Raw genomic sequence first — 14,094 nt, 5'->3', positions numbered from 1 at the left:
AGTGACAAGAGATGCTCAATTTAATGAATACAAGAGACAAGCCAAGAAGCGCCGAGTAGACACTGAATAGGACTAAACTATGTACATAATAGTTTTTTGCCTTTTGTTTCATAATAAATTTTATTTATATAACCCTTTTGCTGATTTTTAAAGTGTTACATAAACAGGACAGGTGAAATATTATCATGTAAAGCAACCATAAACACATGAAAAGACCTAGGTTTACAATTTATGATTAAAACTCTACTATCTACACAATATACATAGACATAAAATGTAAAAACTTAAATATCTTAGAAACAGTAGCCAATCAGTTGTTTTAATTGTCATATTTGAATTCAGCACATCAAAATACATAATAAATAGCACATTTTATCTCTGAAGCAGACGACTTCTCAAAAATTGTAGACCAGTGTAATCTGTCCTTCCAGTGCTTTTTTCAAATCCCTGGCCTTTAAGGCAGAAAATAGTTTGGGGCCTTGCCATGTCTTTTCACAACCCAAAGTGACAGCTGCTTTCATAGTGAAGCTAGCTGTGGCCAGGTCAAAGTTTAAGATTCCTGGAGCTTAGTCAAGGACCCTTGTCCATGGAATGCCCCACTTGAAGAAATATGTCTGAGTCCAAGCATAACCATTTTTACAGCACTTAACAAGACTTGCTTTTTGCAAAAATGTTGCTGCAGTAAATGATTGAGAGTGGGAATTGGCAGTAAGCAAAGTGCTGAATGTAGGAAAGACTAACAGCAGAGGCCACTATGGACAACTGTGTGCATTTTAATTACAGATAATACAGTGATGGGCACATTTGAAATATCTCCAAAACGTTTTGTATTGTAGTTATCAGTTGCCGCATTTGAATTTGAAACTATGGTTTGCACTGCAGCCTTGGTTGTACAAAGCTGATCCTTCTGTCCCTTCAGTTAGTGTTATTCCCTTCTCCCAATTACTTCATGTTCCTTAAGTTTACCTACCCTGCCCTGTCCTCAGCTGCTGCATTCCATGCTCTTCCTTGCCCCTATCTCCCTCACCTTCATAATTGCACTCTGCTTGTCTTGAAGAACTGGTGGTAACGTAGCTGTCTGAGCAGCTAGATTCCAAGGCAACACTAATGGCTTCTTTCCCTTAAAATGATGCAGGAGGGTGCCCTAAATAACACGCTAGGGATTCTTTATAAACTAAATGATTCTACCACTCTGTTCTTTTGGTACTTTATCTCTTGCTTTTGTGATTTTTAACTGTTGGCAATTGAGTGGAGCATTGAAGAAAATAGCCCTCTTGTCAAATAGCTGCTAGTTTAGAATTTGTAGTTGTGTCGACAGCAGTATGTTAGTGACCTGATTTGGAATGCTGGAAGCTTAGCAGCATGATTACTTCATTGCTAAGCAACACAAAGTCTAGTTAGTTGAATTGCATATGTTGCTGCTGCAAGTGTGTCTACATTTTAAAAAAAAAATCAGATTTCTTTCTAATCCTGGTAACCTCTTGGAGAGAGTATGTGGGTTTTTTCATGGACATATATAAATAGTGTGTGAATATTACATACTTGCCTATCCAATACATATATTAATAAAAGTGTGTGTGTGTGAGAGAGAGAATAATAGACATTCTGTATTATTCATATAATGCCATAAAGTGTGGAGTACTTTTACAAACAAGACACTATCTGGCTCCAGTGGCTTGAAAGAGCAGTAGTTTGAGTCACACATGAGAGCTGCATTAAGGTTAAGCAGTTGGAATGCTGCAGATTTCTTTAATGTCAGCTGTAGTAAAATAGTTGTATTCACAGTTTGTACTAGCAGTGCTTTTTTGCTTCTAAATACTAACTCTGAATAGAAACTGGTGTAACATATTCTGAATCTGCAGCGATTTGCAAATTTTGCTCACATAGCATGTATATATGTGTGTACGTGTATGTTTTGAGTGTAATGTACTTCCTGGATAAGTTTCATTGCCTTTTTTGCAAAAGGATAAACTACATAAAAGTTGGGAGAGTGTTAATGCAGATTCTGTTCTGATCTTCCTCTGTGTTTCATCCATTCAGTATAAAACAAAAAAGGATGATTGTGTGTAATTCTAATAACTTTGTTTTTATAGGATCTTGTCAACACTGGACTCAGCACTTTCTTCTTTTTCATTGCATCTGTAGTACTTGCTGCTTTGAACCATAAAACTGGAGCAGAAATTGCTGCTGTGGTAAGAAAACAATTCAAATTTCTTTACTCTTGACAATTATTTTTCATCAGAAGTAAAGGGTGACTTTTTCCTGCACCCCATTGGATATTTCCCTCACTCTTGCTCACACATCTCTATATACTTTTAATGGTTATCATCTACACATTTTTGGCTAGTGGCGATGTTTTGATTTCAAGGAAATCAGCTCTCCCTCTATGACATGAGGAGATATTGGATGAGCCCTTCCCCCAAAAGTTTTAATGGTGAGAGCCAAAGAAACTAAGTTTTAGGCTTAGTTGATCAGATATTCTGTAACTTTGAATGGTCATTTGCAAATACTTTATTATTTACTACTTTTAATAAAAGGTTACAGCTATGCATGAAATCAGACTCATTTTAAAGTTGCTACAGACAGTCTTGCAAAATTCTACTTGCATGCTCTTTAGTAAGTTTTTCTTTTATGGGTTCGTAAGAGTATTCATTTTTTATTACCACAACCATCATAAGGGCAAGTGAATCGATTTGTGCCTGAACTGGCAAATTTTAATGAGTTTTGCAAGGCTGGGTATAATAATGGTTAAAGTCACATAACTACTCCACAGAATTTTGCAGGGATGAAGTTGAGGAGAAGTAAAAATTAACTCCTTATTTCCTGTGCTTTGAGGGGCCTGATCTTGGGACAATGATCTCTTCCCTCCTTGCCATTCAGTGCCATATGGTAGAGTAGCAGTATTTAACTTGCATTGCTTCACAGCATAATAGATAAGTAAGAGTGGAATTCTCATTGTGGCACTAGGTCATTTATGTTTGCATCACTGGCTTGAGGCCAGATTAGCTCCATAGTGATCAAAATCACTACCATTTGCTGAGTATTTGTATAAGCAATAAGCAGGTAGCTTCTCTCTCACTCAGTTTCACAAAACCCACAATCTGTGTTTGGCATCTTTGTTAAATCCAGCAGAAAAGCCGAGGATTCAATGGGGGAAAGAACTATCCTGTCTCTTTAGAGGTCCCTTTGACATGAACATCGTCTTGTATTGCCAGTATCAAGGGTGTTCTGTGTCTAGAGACCTTCAATCTTTAAGATCATTAATCTAGTACCTTTCACAAATGCTAAAATTCATTTAAAATAAAAGGCATTGGAGCTGATTTTTATAGGCCACAACAATGTGTCAATGCTAAGTACAACATCAAGCTCTAACGGTTTTGTTGTGAATCTGTTATCATTTTTGATTTGGAAGATTGCCTTTGACAAAGTTTTGCTGCTGTTTCTTTTAGATATTTGGTTTCTTGGCGATGATAGTGTATGCTGTGAATATGTATTTAGCTGTTAAAAAATGGCGAATGAACAGCAGACAGCAGAACAGCCGGCAGACAAGTGATTACATTCGTGCTCGGACAGAATCAAGAGAAGTAGATCACCACCCTGAGATTCAGCGTCTGGATGCGTGAAAACTACAGCTGAGTGGGACTGGAAAGAGGGGATAGAAAACAGCAACTTTTTATTTTGTTTCATCAAGTGAAGTTTATATAGTTTGAAGTTTTCATTTTTTAGGAAGAGTCTTGGCAGAGATAAGCTGACCATTTATATGTACAGAGAGAGATGTTGATCTACATTTATTCAGAAGCTATTGGCTTGGAGGCTATAATTATTGGCCATTCAAAAGTACGATCTATATACAATGATTACATATATATCTGATGTATGTTAATATTTTAGATTAAACACCTGTATAGTACTTCTTTCCAGGTACCAGCTCTAGAGAAACTTGCGCACTCTGCCACTATTTCATCACCCAGTAGGAATGTTATGATCAACACTATATCGTTCTGTTAAAAGAAAGAAATATTCCAAAACTTAAGTACATTTTATTGCATATGAAAAGAAAGTGAGGGACAAATAGCAATAACATAAGCCAGCTTGAGCGTACACCCACACTTTATACACTTCCTCATGCAGCTTTGCCGATGCAATTCACTTCTCACCTGCAAGACCTCCCACAGTTCCATCCTTGGTGCATCTTGTAGCTGACACAGGCAATCACGTCAGAGATTTGGGCTGGTGGATTGGTGATATGGACAGATACACTATGGACTATCCTAAAACCACCAAACTCATTTAATGTATGACCTCAACCAGATTTTGAATTGGGGCTCCTACATGTGAAAGACTAACACTTTTTCACCTGCTGCACAGTCAACACAACCCATCCAACACTAGTATGTAGGTATCTGCTCATGTTTGAATATGTATTACATGATTTTAATTCATGAAATACTTTTGGGGGGGTTGTCAAGTAATAGACTCTACATCCCAATCAAGGTTCATTTTTTATTTCGAGGTTCAGTCATCTGGGAATTTTAAGGAAATCAGGAGCCACCAAAAATGCATGATGTATATATTGTAGGATATTCCAAGACTATGACGTGTTTTGTGTAGGATAAATACGTTTTATGGCATATTCTGGTTTTAGATTGGTGGTTCTGTTAAATTAAAATTGGTTGGTAGTAGGTAAAATAATTTGGTTTAATGCCTAAATTGGGCATAGCTATAAAACATTTTTATAATGTTCCTTTGAAGCTAATTTTAGGTAACGAGGACATATGGGTGGTTGAACCTATTGTTTTTCTCTGTTTGCTTCTCATGTTTACAGACCATTTGCCTAGCTCAAATTTTCTCACTTCCATTGAACTTTCAGTGAAGAGAAGACTATATTCTCTGGTTATTGAATTCTGCAAAACTATGTCTAGAACCTTAGTCATCATTTTATTAGGGAGACTTCACCAATATCTTGTATGCTTTGTGATTAAGGTGTGTGTCCCATGTAATAATGGGTTGGCATATGATAAGTGTTTACAACAGCTTTCTCATTTATTGTAGATGGGAACACAACACCGCGCCACCCCCAGTGGAGTCAAATATAAACCTGATGTACATGAGTAAGATCTTCATGGAAGTCAGTGAAGTTGTATACACTCACACCAGATCTGAGTTTGTTCCACAGACTTTTAGCATTGTATTCATGTGTAACTATTCCCAGTATGGGTTGATGTTTACACCAATACATAGTTGGAATCATACGTATAAGACACTGTCAAGTCAATTTTAAGTGCAAAAATGTAGATTTTTTTTTTCCAAACAGAGTTTTACCAATCATAAAGTTAATAGAAATGTTTACATGAAACTTTTTTTTTTGTAATTCCAAAAGAAACAGGGAAAGCTCTAGATTTGAACATTCTGCACTGTTCACTTCTCGGGCAATGCAAGCCTTGTGCTGATGCATGAAAACCAGAAAGTGAAATTGTTTCTCTCTTGTCATTCTCCATCTTGTTTGCTATTTGCAATCATTCCACATAAACTAGATCTTTTTAAAATTCTGTTTTAATAATTAAATTAAACTAATTGTTTATTTTTAACTTGATAGAGGTCTTTTTATCATATTATCATATTTAATGTTATATTTTACATTTCACTGAAAGTTGTAACTGAAGGGAGTGCTGAGTTTAGAGTCTAATAGTTGAAGTTCTAATGATCCTCTAGAGTGGTTAAGAACATAGCCATTTTATTAATTAATTCCAGTGAAAGCTAGCTTTAATGGGGTGTCACATGAAAACTGACCTATAACTCAGTATGGTTAGCAGTGCTGAATGGAGGTGTGCACTGTGCCCATTGGATAAGCTGTTTTTTCAGCATGCTGTGCCAAGTATTGGAGGGATGATATAATTGGGGTAGTTCATAGATGCTGCAGTTTAAAAAAAAAAAAAAAAAAAGGAATATCCATAAATAAACCTTAAAAACTAAACGCAGTGATCTTTAGGGTAGACTTGCAGCTTAGTTTAAAGGAATATTTTGAAATGTTATCGAAACCCTCTAAAAAGGGATTCAGAGGATGCATTATCCAGCACTATATTAATATTTCATGGGTGAGGTCTTCCGCTGAAGTCAAGTAATAGAGGAATCCAGTGTATGGTATAATAACGAAGACTTTTCAGCATAGCAAAAGTGTATCCTGTTAGCTGATCAGTAGAAGGAATGAAATGGTATATTATACAATCCCCTTGTGCTTTTCTAGTTAATTTCTGACCCTAAGCAATGTTCTGGTTACTTAGAGATCTAGACAGAGATCCATTTACAATTTTATGTACTTTCTTGGTATCTTTTAACGTTATGTGCATTTTACTGCATGGGAAAGGAGGGGAAACTGCATAGTGCTTTGTCAGAGTTAGATCACAGAAGGTTTTTGTTAAAGTGCGTGCTTGGTCTGGCTAGTTAATGTGAATTACCTTTTTTTTCAGTAATCTGATACAATGGTCTCTAATATAGTATATTGTACAATCATATAGCAAATGTATGATATGATTACACATGAGATACAATGGCTTTGATGTGCTGAGTACAAAATATCATTATTTATTATTTACACCATTATTACATGGTCAGCACAATTACAGAAGATATAAAGTTTTTGAGATGAGCTAGGACAGAATAAAAATTTTAAAAACCCACTTCTGAACACAAATCTTAAATAACTGTAAACAAACCGAAAAATAGATGTAACTTCCGTATAGCTTTTGGGACCAAAGATGATCTTAGTGTTGATAGATACACTTTTTTTAAAAACTAAGTTAGAGATTTGTTAGTCTAGGAAAACGTTATTTATGACTGTCATGTAAGTTGAAGGGGATGGATTCATTTGGCTTATGATAGAAAATTAAAATTCATATACTGATATCCTACAGTATGTACACAGTGATTTGGTTTTTCCAGACTGGATTTTGTACTGTGGCATAATGAAATATCAGCATCTTGCCAACAAATTAAAAAAACTAATAACCAAAATGCAGATACTGATATTGGCCTCTATGTAAAAAATGGGGCAGAAAGTTTAACTTTTGTGAAACTTACACAGGAAACTCATGTTAAAGTGCTTCCCCCTATCAGATTATGGTTCTGCTTTACTACCGGTTAGTCTCACTTTGAACCGTTTGTTAAACATAAAGGGACTACTTCCTTAGTCCACAAGAGAGCTACTTTGCTCCACAAAGGGATCCACAACATTGTAAATAGAGCTCAAATTAAAACCAGACCATTAAACCATTTCTCAACGATGTGGAAATGTGGTGCTTGAAATTGTCTTAGGCATCAGGGCATTCTTTCCAAGGCAAATCCTGTCCTCAGATATGCAATTCCAATGTATTTCAGTGTGTATGAGTAGCTGAGGGGAAAATTTGCCACATTTGTGCATAAGTAGGGCCCTAACAAATTCATGGTCTATTCTGGTAAATTTCATAGCCAGAGGGTTTTAAAATAGGTCAGTTTCACCCTTTCAGATTTTATGTCTGAAATTTCACGGTGTTGTAACCATCGAGGTCCTGACCCAAAACGAGACTTGGGGGGTCGCAAAGCTGTTGTAGTGGGGGTTGTGGGATTGCTGCCCTCAGAGCTGGGCTCCATGGAGCTTCCTGCAGCCAGGGGAGGTACCCAGAGGTGGGTCTGATCTCTCCCTCCTCCCTCTCCAGAGCTGCCATGCAGGGGAAGAGCATGTCCTGTCCCTCCCCAGACCAGCTGGGGTTAGCAGCTAGGAGCCCCTGGCTGGGGCGGTCCCAGCAGCAAGGGGAGATCAGACCCACCTCCACCACCAGGAACCTCCTCTGGCTGCAGGAAGCTTGGTGGCTGCTGTTTGGGCTCTGAAGGCAGCGCAGCTACGGATCTTTCTGCAGCCAGGGGAGGTACCTGGAGGTGGGTCTCTCTCCTCCCAAGAGCGGCTGTGCAGGGGAAGAGGAAGTCCTGTCCCTCCCCAGCCTGGCGGACTATTCGCAGGTGCCCGGTGAATGGTAAGAGCCCCCCTGCTGGGGCACCCCCAGGCCTGCTCCTTTCCCTCCCCTCCAATAGCTACAAGGTCTGATGTCATGGTCCGTGACGGCTGTGAATCTGGTAGGACCCTACCCATAAGAGAACATGAATGAAATAGACAACTAATGGTAGCAGCTACACGTGCAGACTTCTGGTTTTGTTTGTTTCTTTTAAATAGTTCTGTACACGGCGTTCTGTCAATCCCATATTCAATTTTGTCAGCCTGGCCACTTGTTCATCTTGTCACATTCTCTGTAACTATAGCAACATGGAAACCACTCTCTGCCATAGAAATAATTTCACAAGAAACCTAGTAGGAACTGGGTGAAGAGGTGAAAAGAATGGAAGACCCTTTCCCTTTTCCAGAGAGAGAGAGAGAGAGAGAGAGCTAGCTGTGAGATCTCATGCCAGTGCTTCAGAGGACCCCAAGCTCTCTAGCACTTGATGGTTCTGAAACAGTGGCCCTGGTCCCACAGTGTCTGTGCTGTCCATCCAGTCCTTGTAGCCTTTTGAATACAAGTTATAGCTTGGTTGGCTGTGGTAGCAAAGTTTATTACTTTTTCCTTTCTTGGTGGTAGATTGTCTGTTAGGCAAAGACGTGAATGACATCAGAAAAGAGCTTTAAAGAGCCTTAGTGTACCATCAGGATTGGCAGATAAAGCTCTGTTTGAAATTAACTTTCCATTAACAAGGAAACTACTCTTCCTTTTAGGTTTCGTATCACATCGCTTAGTTCCGTAGCCTATCACTTAGAATGATCTGGACCTTTTTTGTTCTCTCCGCTTGTACCTGATAGTTAATTTTGGTGGGAAGTGGGGAGAGATGGACAGTTGGCTATCTCCAGTCTCTTCTAAATCAGTGACTGTCTCAACTCTTCTTTCTGTGGACTGCTTCATAAGATAGAGAGCCTGGCATGGTCCTGCCCTGTTACTGCAAGATCCACTGGGTCTTACAATACTCTCATTCATACTACTAGATAGAGCTCTGTGATCTGGACTACAGTTTGAGAGTTGCTGTTCTAGACAATGGACCCAGGTAGTCCGGTGCAACTGGATTGTAGAATTAATTACTAAAGTTTTCAATGAAATGTCCAGTTTGGCCTCCTTAAACAAGTGAAGAGCTTCCCTTATGCTACTTACCCCTTCTGTTACATTGGTTTGAGGCATACAGGCAGAGCAAGTGGTGCTTAACTTACCCACATCACATCATTTTGGCAATACCAGCTTTGTTTTTCAACAGGGAATCTTTTCCTGGTCTTAAATCTCCCCACCTCTGTGCCTAGTGTCGTCTTTTCTGACTCTCTTTTTAATAAACATTCTGTCACCCTTTTCCTTACGGTGGTTCTGCAGAGCACCCGTCACAAAAAGCCGGAGGCACTCGGCATTTCAAACACTATTCAAAATAGCATCAACCATCCTCTTCAGATGTGATGTAAAGACTGAACAGCTTTCCAAGTCTAAATAGCATAAACATGATCAGCTCTTAACGCTGAAACCTCGGGAGCCAAAGGTTTTTGATTGATATTTAGGACAAATAAATAGTCTGGTAGAATCTGACCATGAATCTAAGAAAAATCTGTTAATGCTTTTACATAACTCTTTATTTTCCAAGTGATGTGTGAACATTAATAATCCTCAGTGCCCTTGGGAAGGAGAAGGGAGGTGTTTTTTGCTTTTCACAGATAAGATACTAAATCAGAGAGATTCTGTGCTTGTGAACAGTATACTTTAAAATCTGTGTCAGAGCTATGCTGTTATATCAGCCAGTGTGGTTATCGAACAACCCAATTAAAAGCCAGTAGTTGGTCAAAGGAGTCACTACAGAATGCAAATCCTACTTTCACCAGAAGGGTGAATGTGCCCCGTGTGAGGCACCGATCCTGCAAAGTTGTACACACTGAGTAGTCCCGCTGAAATCAAAGCTATTTATATTGTGTAAAATTGAGCAAGTGTGTAGGTCTCTGCAAGATCAGGATACTTAGTCCCTAGCTATGAGCCCCATTCATAATGTGGTGGACTGTTGGGATGGCCTTGGAGTCAACTATGGATCAGACACATTATGCAGAGATAGAAGGTTGTTTTTTAACTATTATGTTATTTTAGGCCTCATGGTCATAAAAATATCATTTTGAAAGGAAACTGAAATATGTACGAAAATAGCAGAATGCTGTAAAGTTTGTCAAGTAAGGATCTGGAAAGAAATTATATTTGAAAACTGCTAATAAAAGTGGTAGAGAGTTCTTCCTTTCAGTAGGGGAAGTTACCAAGACTCAGAAGCAGGATTAAGTTAAATCGCTCTTTACAAACTATTTCTCCTTATTCAAGAATTCGCTGGATACTTCATTAGAATTTTTCTTATTAGCACTCTCTTTACTATCGCCATAGTATCCATCATCCATTCACAGGAGCAGAGAGGTTTCAAATTGGCTGGGAGAGTAGGAGGATATAGTCTGGCCCTAAAGTTTATTTTTTGTGAAAGTTAAAAGAAAAAGATCTTTGACCCTCATGTACCCATTGATGTTCGTGAAATACACTTTTAAAAGAGAATCTACTCAGGCTGTGATTTATAATATTCTTTGATTTAGAGTAGATGACACAGGTCAGTTTTGTTTAGGGACATGCAGGCTTCAAAAGTGTTCTTATTTATGCCTCTAAGTGAAAGTCACCCATTTCTTTCCAAAAATGTGATGAAGTACATCTTGCGCTGGCATACACTATAGTTACCGATTCACAATTCCACTGGACTCATTCAGCTCTGCTGGATGAATGACCTAGTGAAAATGTTGTCTCTTAGTAGCTATGGGCTAATAAATATTTGTTGTATAACTAGTCACAGGTGTTCCTTTTTAAATTATACTTGGCAAAGAAAATATTTAATTTTGTTTTTATATACAATATACCTAGTTACCTTGATTGACATATTTATAACATAGAGCTTTGAACTTACTATGAAGGTTTTCAGTCCCATGGATTTCGTGAGCTAAGTAAAAGCTAATTAACATATAGTGAAGGATATGGAAATTGTCATAAATTCATAATGAAGACTTAAAAACATTTGAAAAAGCAGTGTCCAGATCTTGTAAACAGGTTTTTGGGGTTTTGTTGGGGCTGGTCCCTACAACTATATTTATAACCTCTGGATGTGAAATACTGAGGGAACAGGATGAAATATAAACATCTGCTTCTTTTGACTTGCAAGGACCTGATGAGTATCCAGAACATAGTAAATTTCAGGGTGTTGTTTTTTAGACAAATGTCTTAATAGACATATTTAGTTGAAAGCTTCACATTTGAAAGGAAATATCTATAACTAGTTTGACTTAGTACTTTTAGTAATCTTTTAATCCCAAAAGTAAAATAGTCTAGATAGTTTAGCAATGCTATAGTGTTCCTGAAGTCTATAGGTTTAAAGTGGTTCAGGCTACCAGCCTTATATTTTGAAAATTTGCTACCTTCAATTTTCTACTTTTTATACTTCTAGATCTTGAATGTTTTACTGGTTCCTAGCAATTGGATATTGTGGAGGGATAGTGCATCTTATCACTACCATTCATGCAGCTTTAAATCACATTGCAGACCTATAGTGAGAATAGTACTTTTTATTTGTATTGTGATCAATTTAATGCATTTTAAAATAATTCCTATATTTAAAATACAACACTTAGGACATCCTGGAATGAATGATATAGCTACTTGAAAGGTGTTCTGTTGGCCAGGTTTCTCCTCTTCTACATTAGTGTCCATTGAAACTGTTTGTATATGTTGAAGTTTGTAAGGGTTCAGGAACCCAGAATAAAATAGTAAAGTATGTATTTATTACTCACTTTATTGCTCAGTTTTGATTTGAAAAGTTGACATTTGTTATGCCTTTTCACATACTTGTAAACAAATATTGGACAAACTACTTCACCTAGGGTGCCTTCCATGTTTGGTATAAGTACTTTGTCAGTCATAAAGACAGAAATGTAATGTATTAAACCAGTAAACACTATTTTTGTAACATGGCTTACTAACACATTTCCAGCTTTGTGTTTTATTTTCAGTAACACTAGCCTTAATGGTAAACAGCAGCCATTTTTTCCCTTTGTACACTAATAGTAAAGTTCTGAGTTCAAGGTGGAACAGGAAAGTTGTACCTATTTTGGTCTGCTCAAAACTGTAACCTGAATGGTGAAAAACAACCCAGACTAATGTAGAAATATACTTGAAAATACTCCCCCCCCCCCCTTAATACATGCCTGAAGAGATCCCCATTTGTGGGATGCATATGCAACCCTGATGCTGAATCTGAGCCCCAACTGGGGCTGATCCAAACATTCCTGCATCTAGACCACTACTTAAGATAGAATATAAATTTTAAAAAGAAATCTCTTGTCTTGGCTGAAAAACTTAAAATGACAGGGAATCTATGTGCCACTGCAGATTCAGGGCCTGATTCTGCAGCCCTTACTCAGGCAAAACTCCCCACTGACTTCAAGGACAATTTTCTTAAAACTAAAAATTCATTTGTCAGAACATGCTTTTATACATGAAGGCGAGATAATCACTCGGGCCCCATGTGATTATCTCGCCTTCATGTATAAAAGCATGTTCTGACAAATGAATTTTTAGTTTTAAGAAAATTGAATTCAAGCAAAATGTTATGTATAAAGATCATTTACAATCTGATACAATGTAACTGTATTTTTGGTTGGTGTTCTTATATCTATTTTAGATCAGCAAAAAACCACAAGTAAGATGGTCAACAAATAATATTGAAAGTTTCCAGCACAGGTACTTACCCTCTAATCCAAACTGGTGTCACCTTCTTCACAGTATCAGTAACTAATTTAACCTGATACAGTAAGTGTAGTAGCTGTCAGGCTTTTTATGCAAAGAAATTCTATTGATGCTCTGGACAACTTTAAAGGCAAGAAAATCATACAAGAACAAACGCTTCCTAAACTTGTTTTATAGAGACAACTGATATTCTTTTATATGTTATGCACTTCTTTTCTTTTTTAATTAATGTTCTAGTATAAACAAAAGTTGAAGGATTGTAATAAATTTACTAATGTGATATAGAAGGCAATCTCTAACTTGCTGTTTGATCTTGTCTATATGTTTTTAAAACACATGCCTTTATAACACAACTTAAATGGTGTATTTTATCAGTTTTAAATGTCATTTTGCTTATTCAGTGTTTTGTATATGGGCACAATAATTTTTTTTTTTAATTTTCCAATTTAAAATGTAGTATTTGTGCTGCCTTTTGAGTTTGCTGTTGTCTCTTTGCTAGCTTTTTTCCTTTGTTCTTTTGATATATCAAGTTAATGTTCTAAAAATTTTCATGGTACTCTTCTGATTATGTCTTCATAGTAGTAAAATCTGTATTTTTGTATGTAGGGAAAATAGTTTTCTGAACACTAATTTCTGATCAGTATAGTACGGAATCATTTGTGAAGGATTTCTTGTTTAATAAATGGACATGTTAAAGTGTTTAAAACATTTTGTCGTTATCTGTAAATGTAATGTATAAATTCAGTACTAGGTATCATGGCTGGTTATTTATCATCTTTGCTGATGATTATCTGAAATTGCCATCCACTACTACAGCAGGTGTAAACTGGTTTATTAGTTCGATGCTTAAAGAAAATTGTTGTGATTGAATTGGTGAGGATGATAAAGCACCAGGAAAGAGATTCTTTGTGGATAAGAGAGTTGTTAAAAAAAACAAGCACGTAAGTAGTCCCTGATAAATTCCATGTAGCATAGGGTTACCATATTTAAAAAATAAAAAAAGAGGACACTCCACGGGGCCCTGGCCCCGCCTCTTTCCCACCCCCGGCCCCGCCCCTTCCCCGCCCCAACTCCGCCCCGGCCGGCGCTTCCCCAGCGCAGCTGGAGCCCGGGAGGGGAAGTGCCCAGCCGGGGGCGCAGGGTCTGGAAGCTGCCCGGCAAAACGTGAAATTCCTGGGTGTAACTGACAAGAGTCTTCTAAATGTTTCCTTAAACACTTATTTAGTGTCACACAGCTGGCAAGCCTGTAAGTTAATTGACAGTCTAAAAAGGCTCTCTACAAAGGGCTTGA

General features: G+C 37.6%; 1 protein-coding gene across 2 annotated transcripts in view; it reads left to right on the top strand.

Moving 5' to 3' along the window:
- Positions 1–6,967, top strand: part of CMTM4 (CKLF like MARVEL transmembrane domain containing 4) — a 61,457-nt gene extending 54,490 nt beyond the window's left edge. Inside the window, exons 3-5 of one of the 2 annotated variants that reach the window (XR_010561899.1) lie at positions 2,094–2,192; positions 3,450–3,837; positions 5,053–6,967. Coding sequence is in view for 1 of the 2 variants with exons in the window: in XM_065416536.1 (XP_065272608.1) it covers positions 2,094–2,192; positions 3,450–3,623 (273 nt within the window). In the remaining variant the exon portion in view is untranslated. Of the gene's footprint in view, positions 1–2,093; positions 2,193–3,449; positions 4,876–5,052 lie in introns of those variants that run through there. The other variant, XM_065416536.1, reaches the window with a different exon arrangement.
- The last annotated feature ends 7,127 nt before the right edge of the window (positions 6,968–14,094 follow it).

This window comes from Emys orbicularis, chromosome 14 (assembly GCF_028017835.1).
Source record: "Emys orbicularis isolate rEmyOrb1 chromosome 14, rEmyOrb1.hap1, whole genome shotgun sequence".
NCBI lineage: Eukaryota > Metazoa > Chordata > Testudines > Emydidae > Emys > Emys orbicularis.
This window is presented reverse-complemented; position numbering and strand designations above follow the sequence as displayed.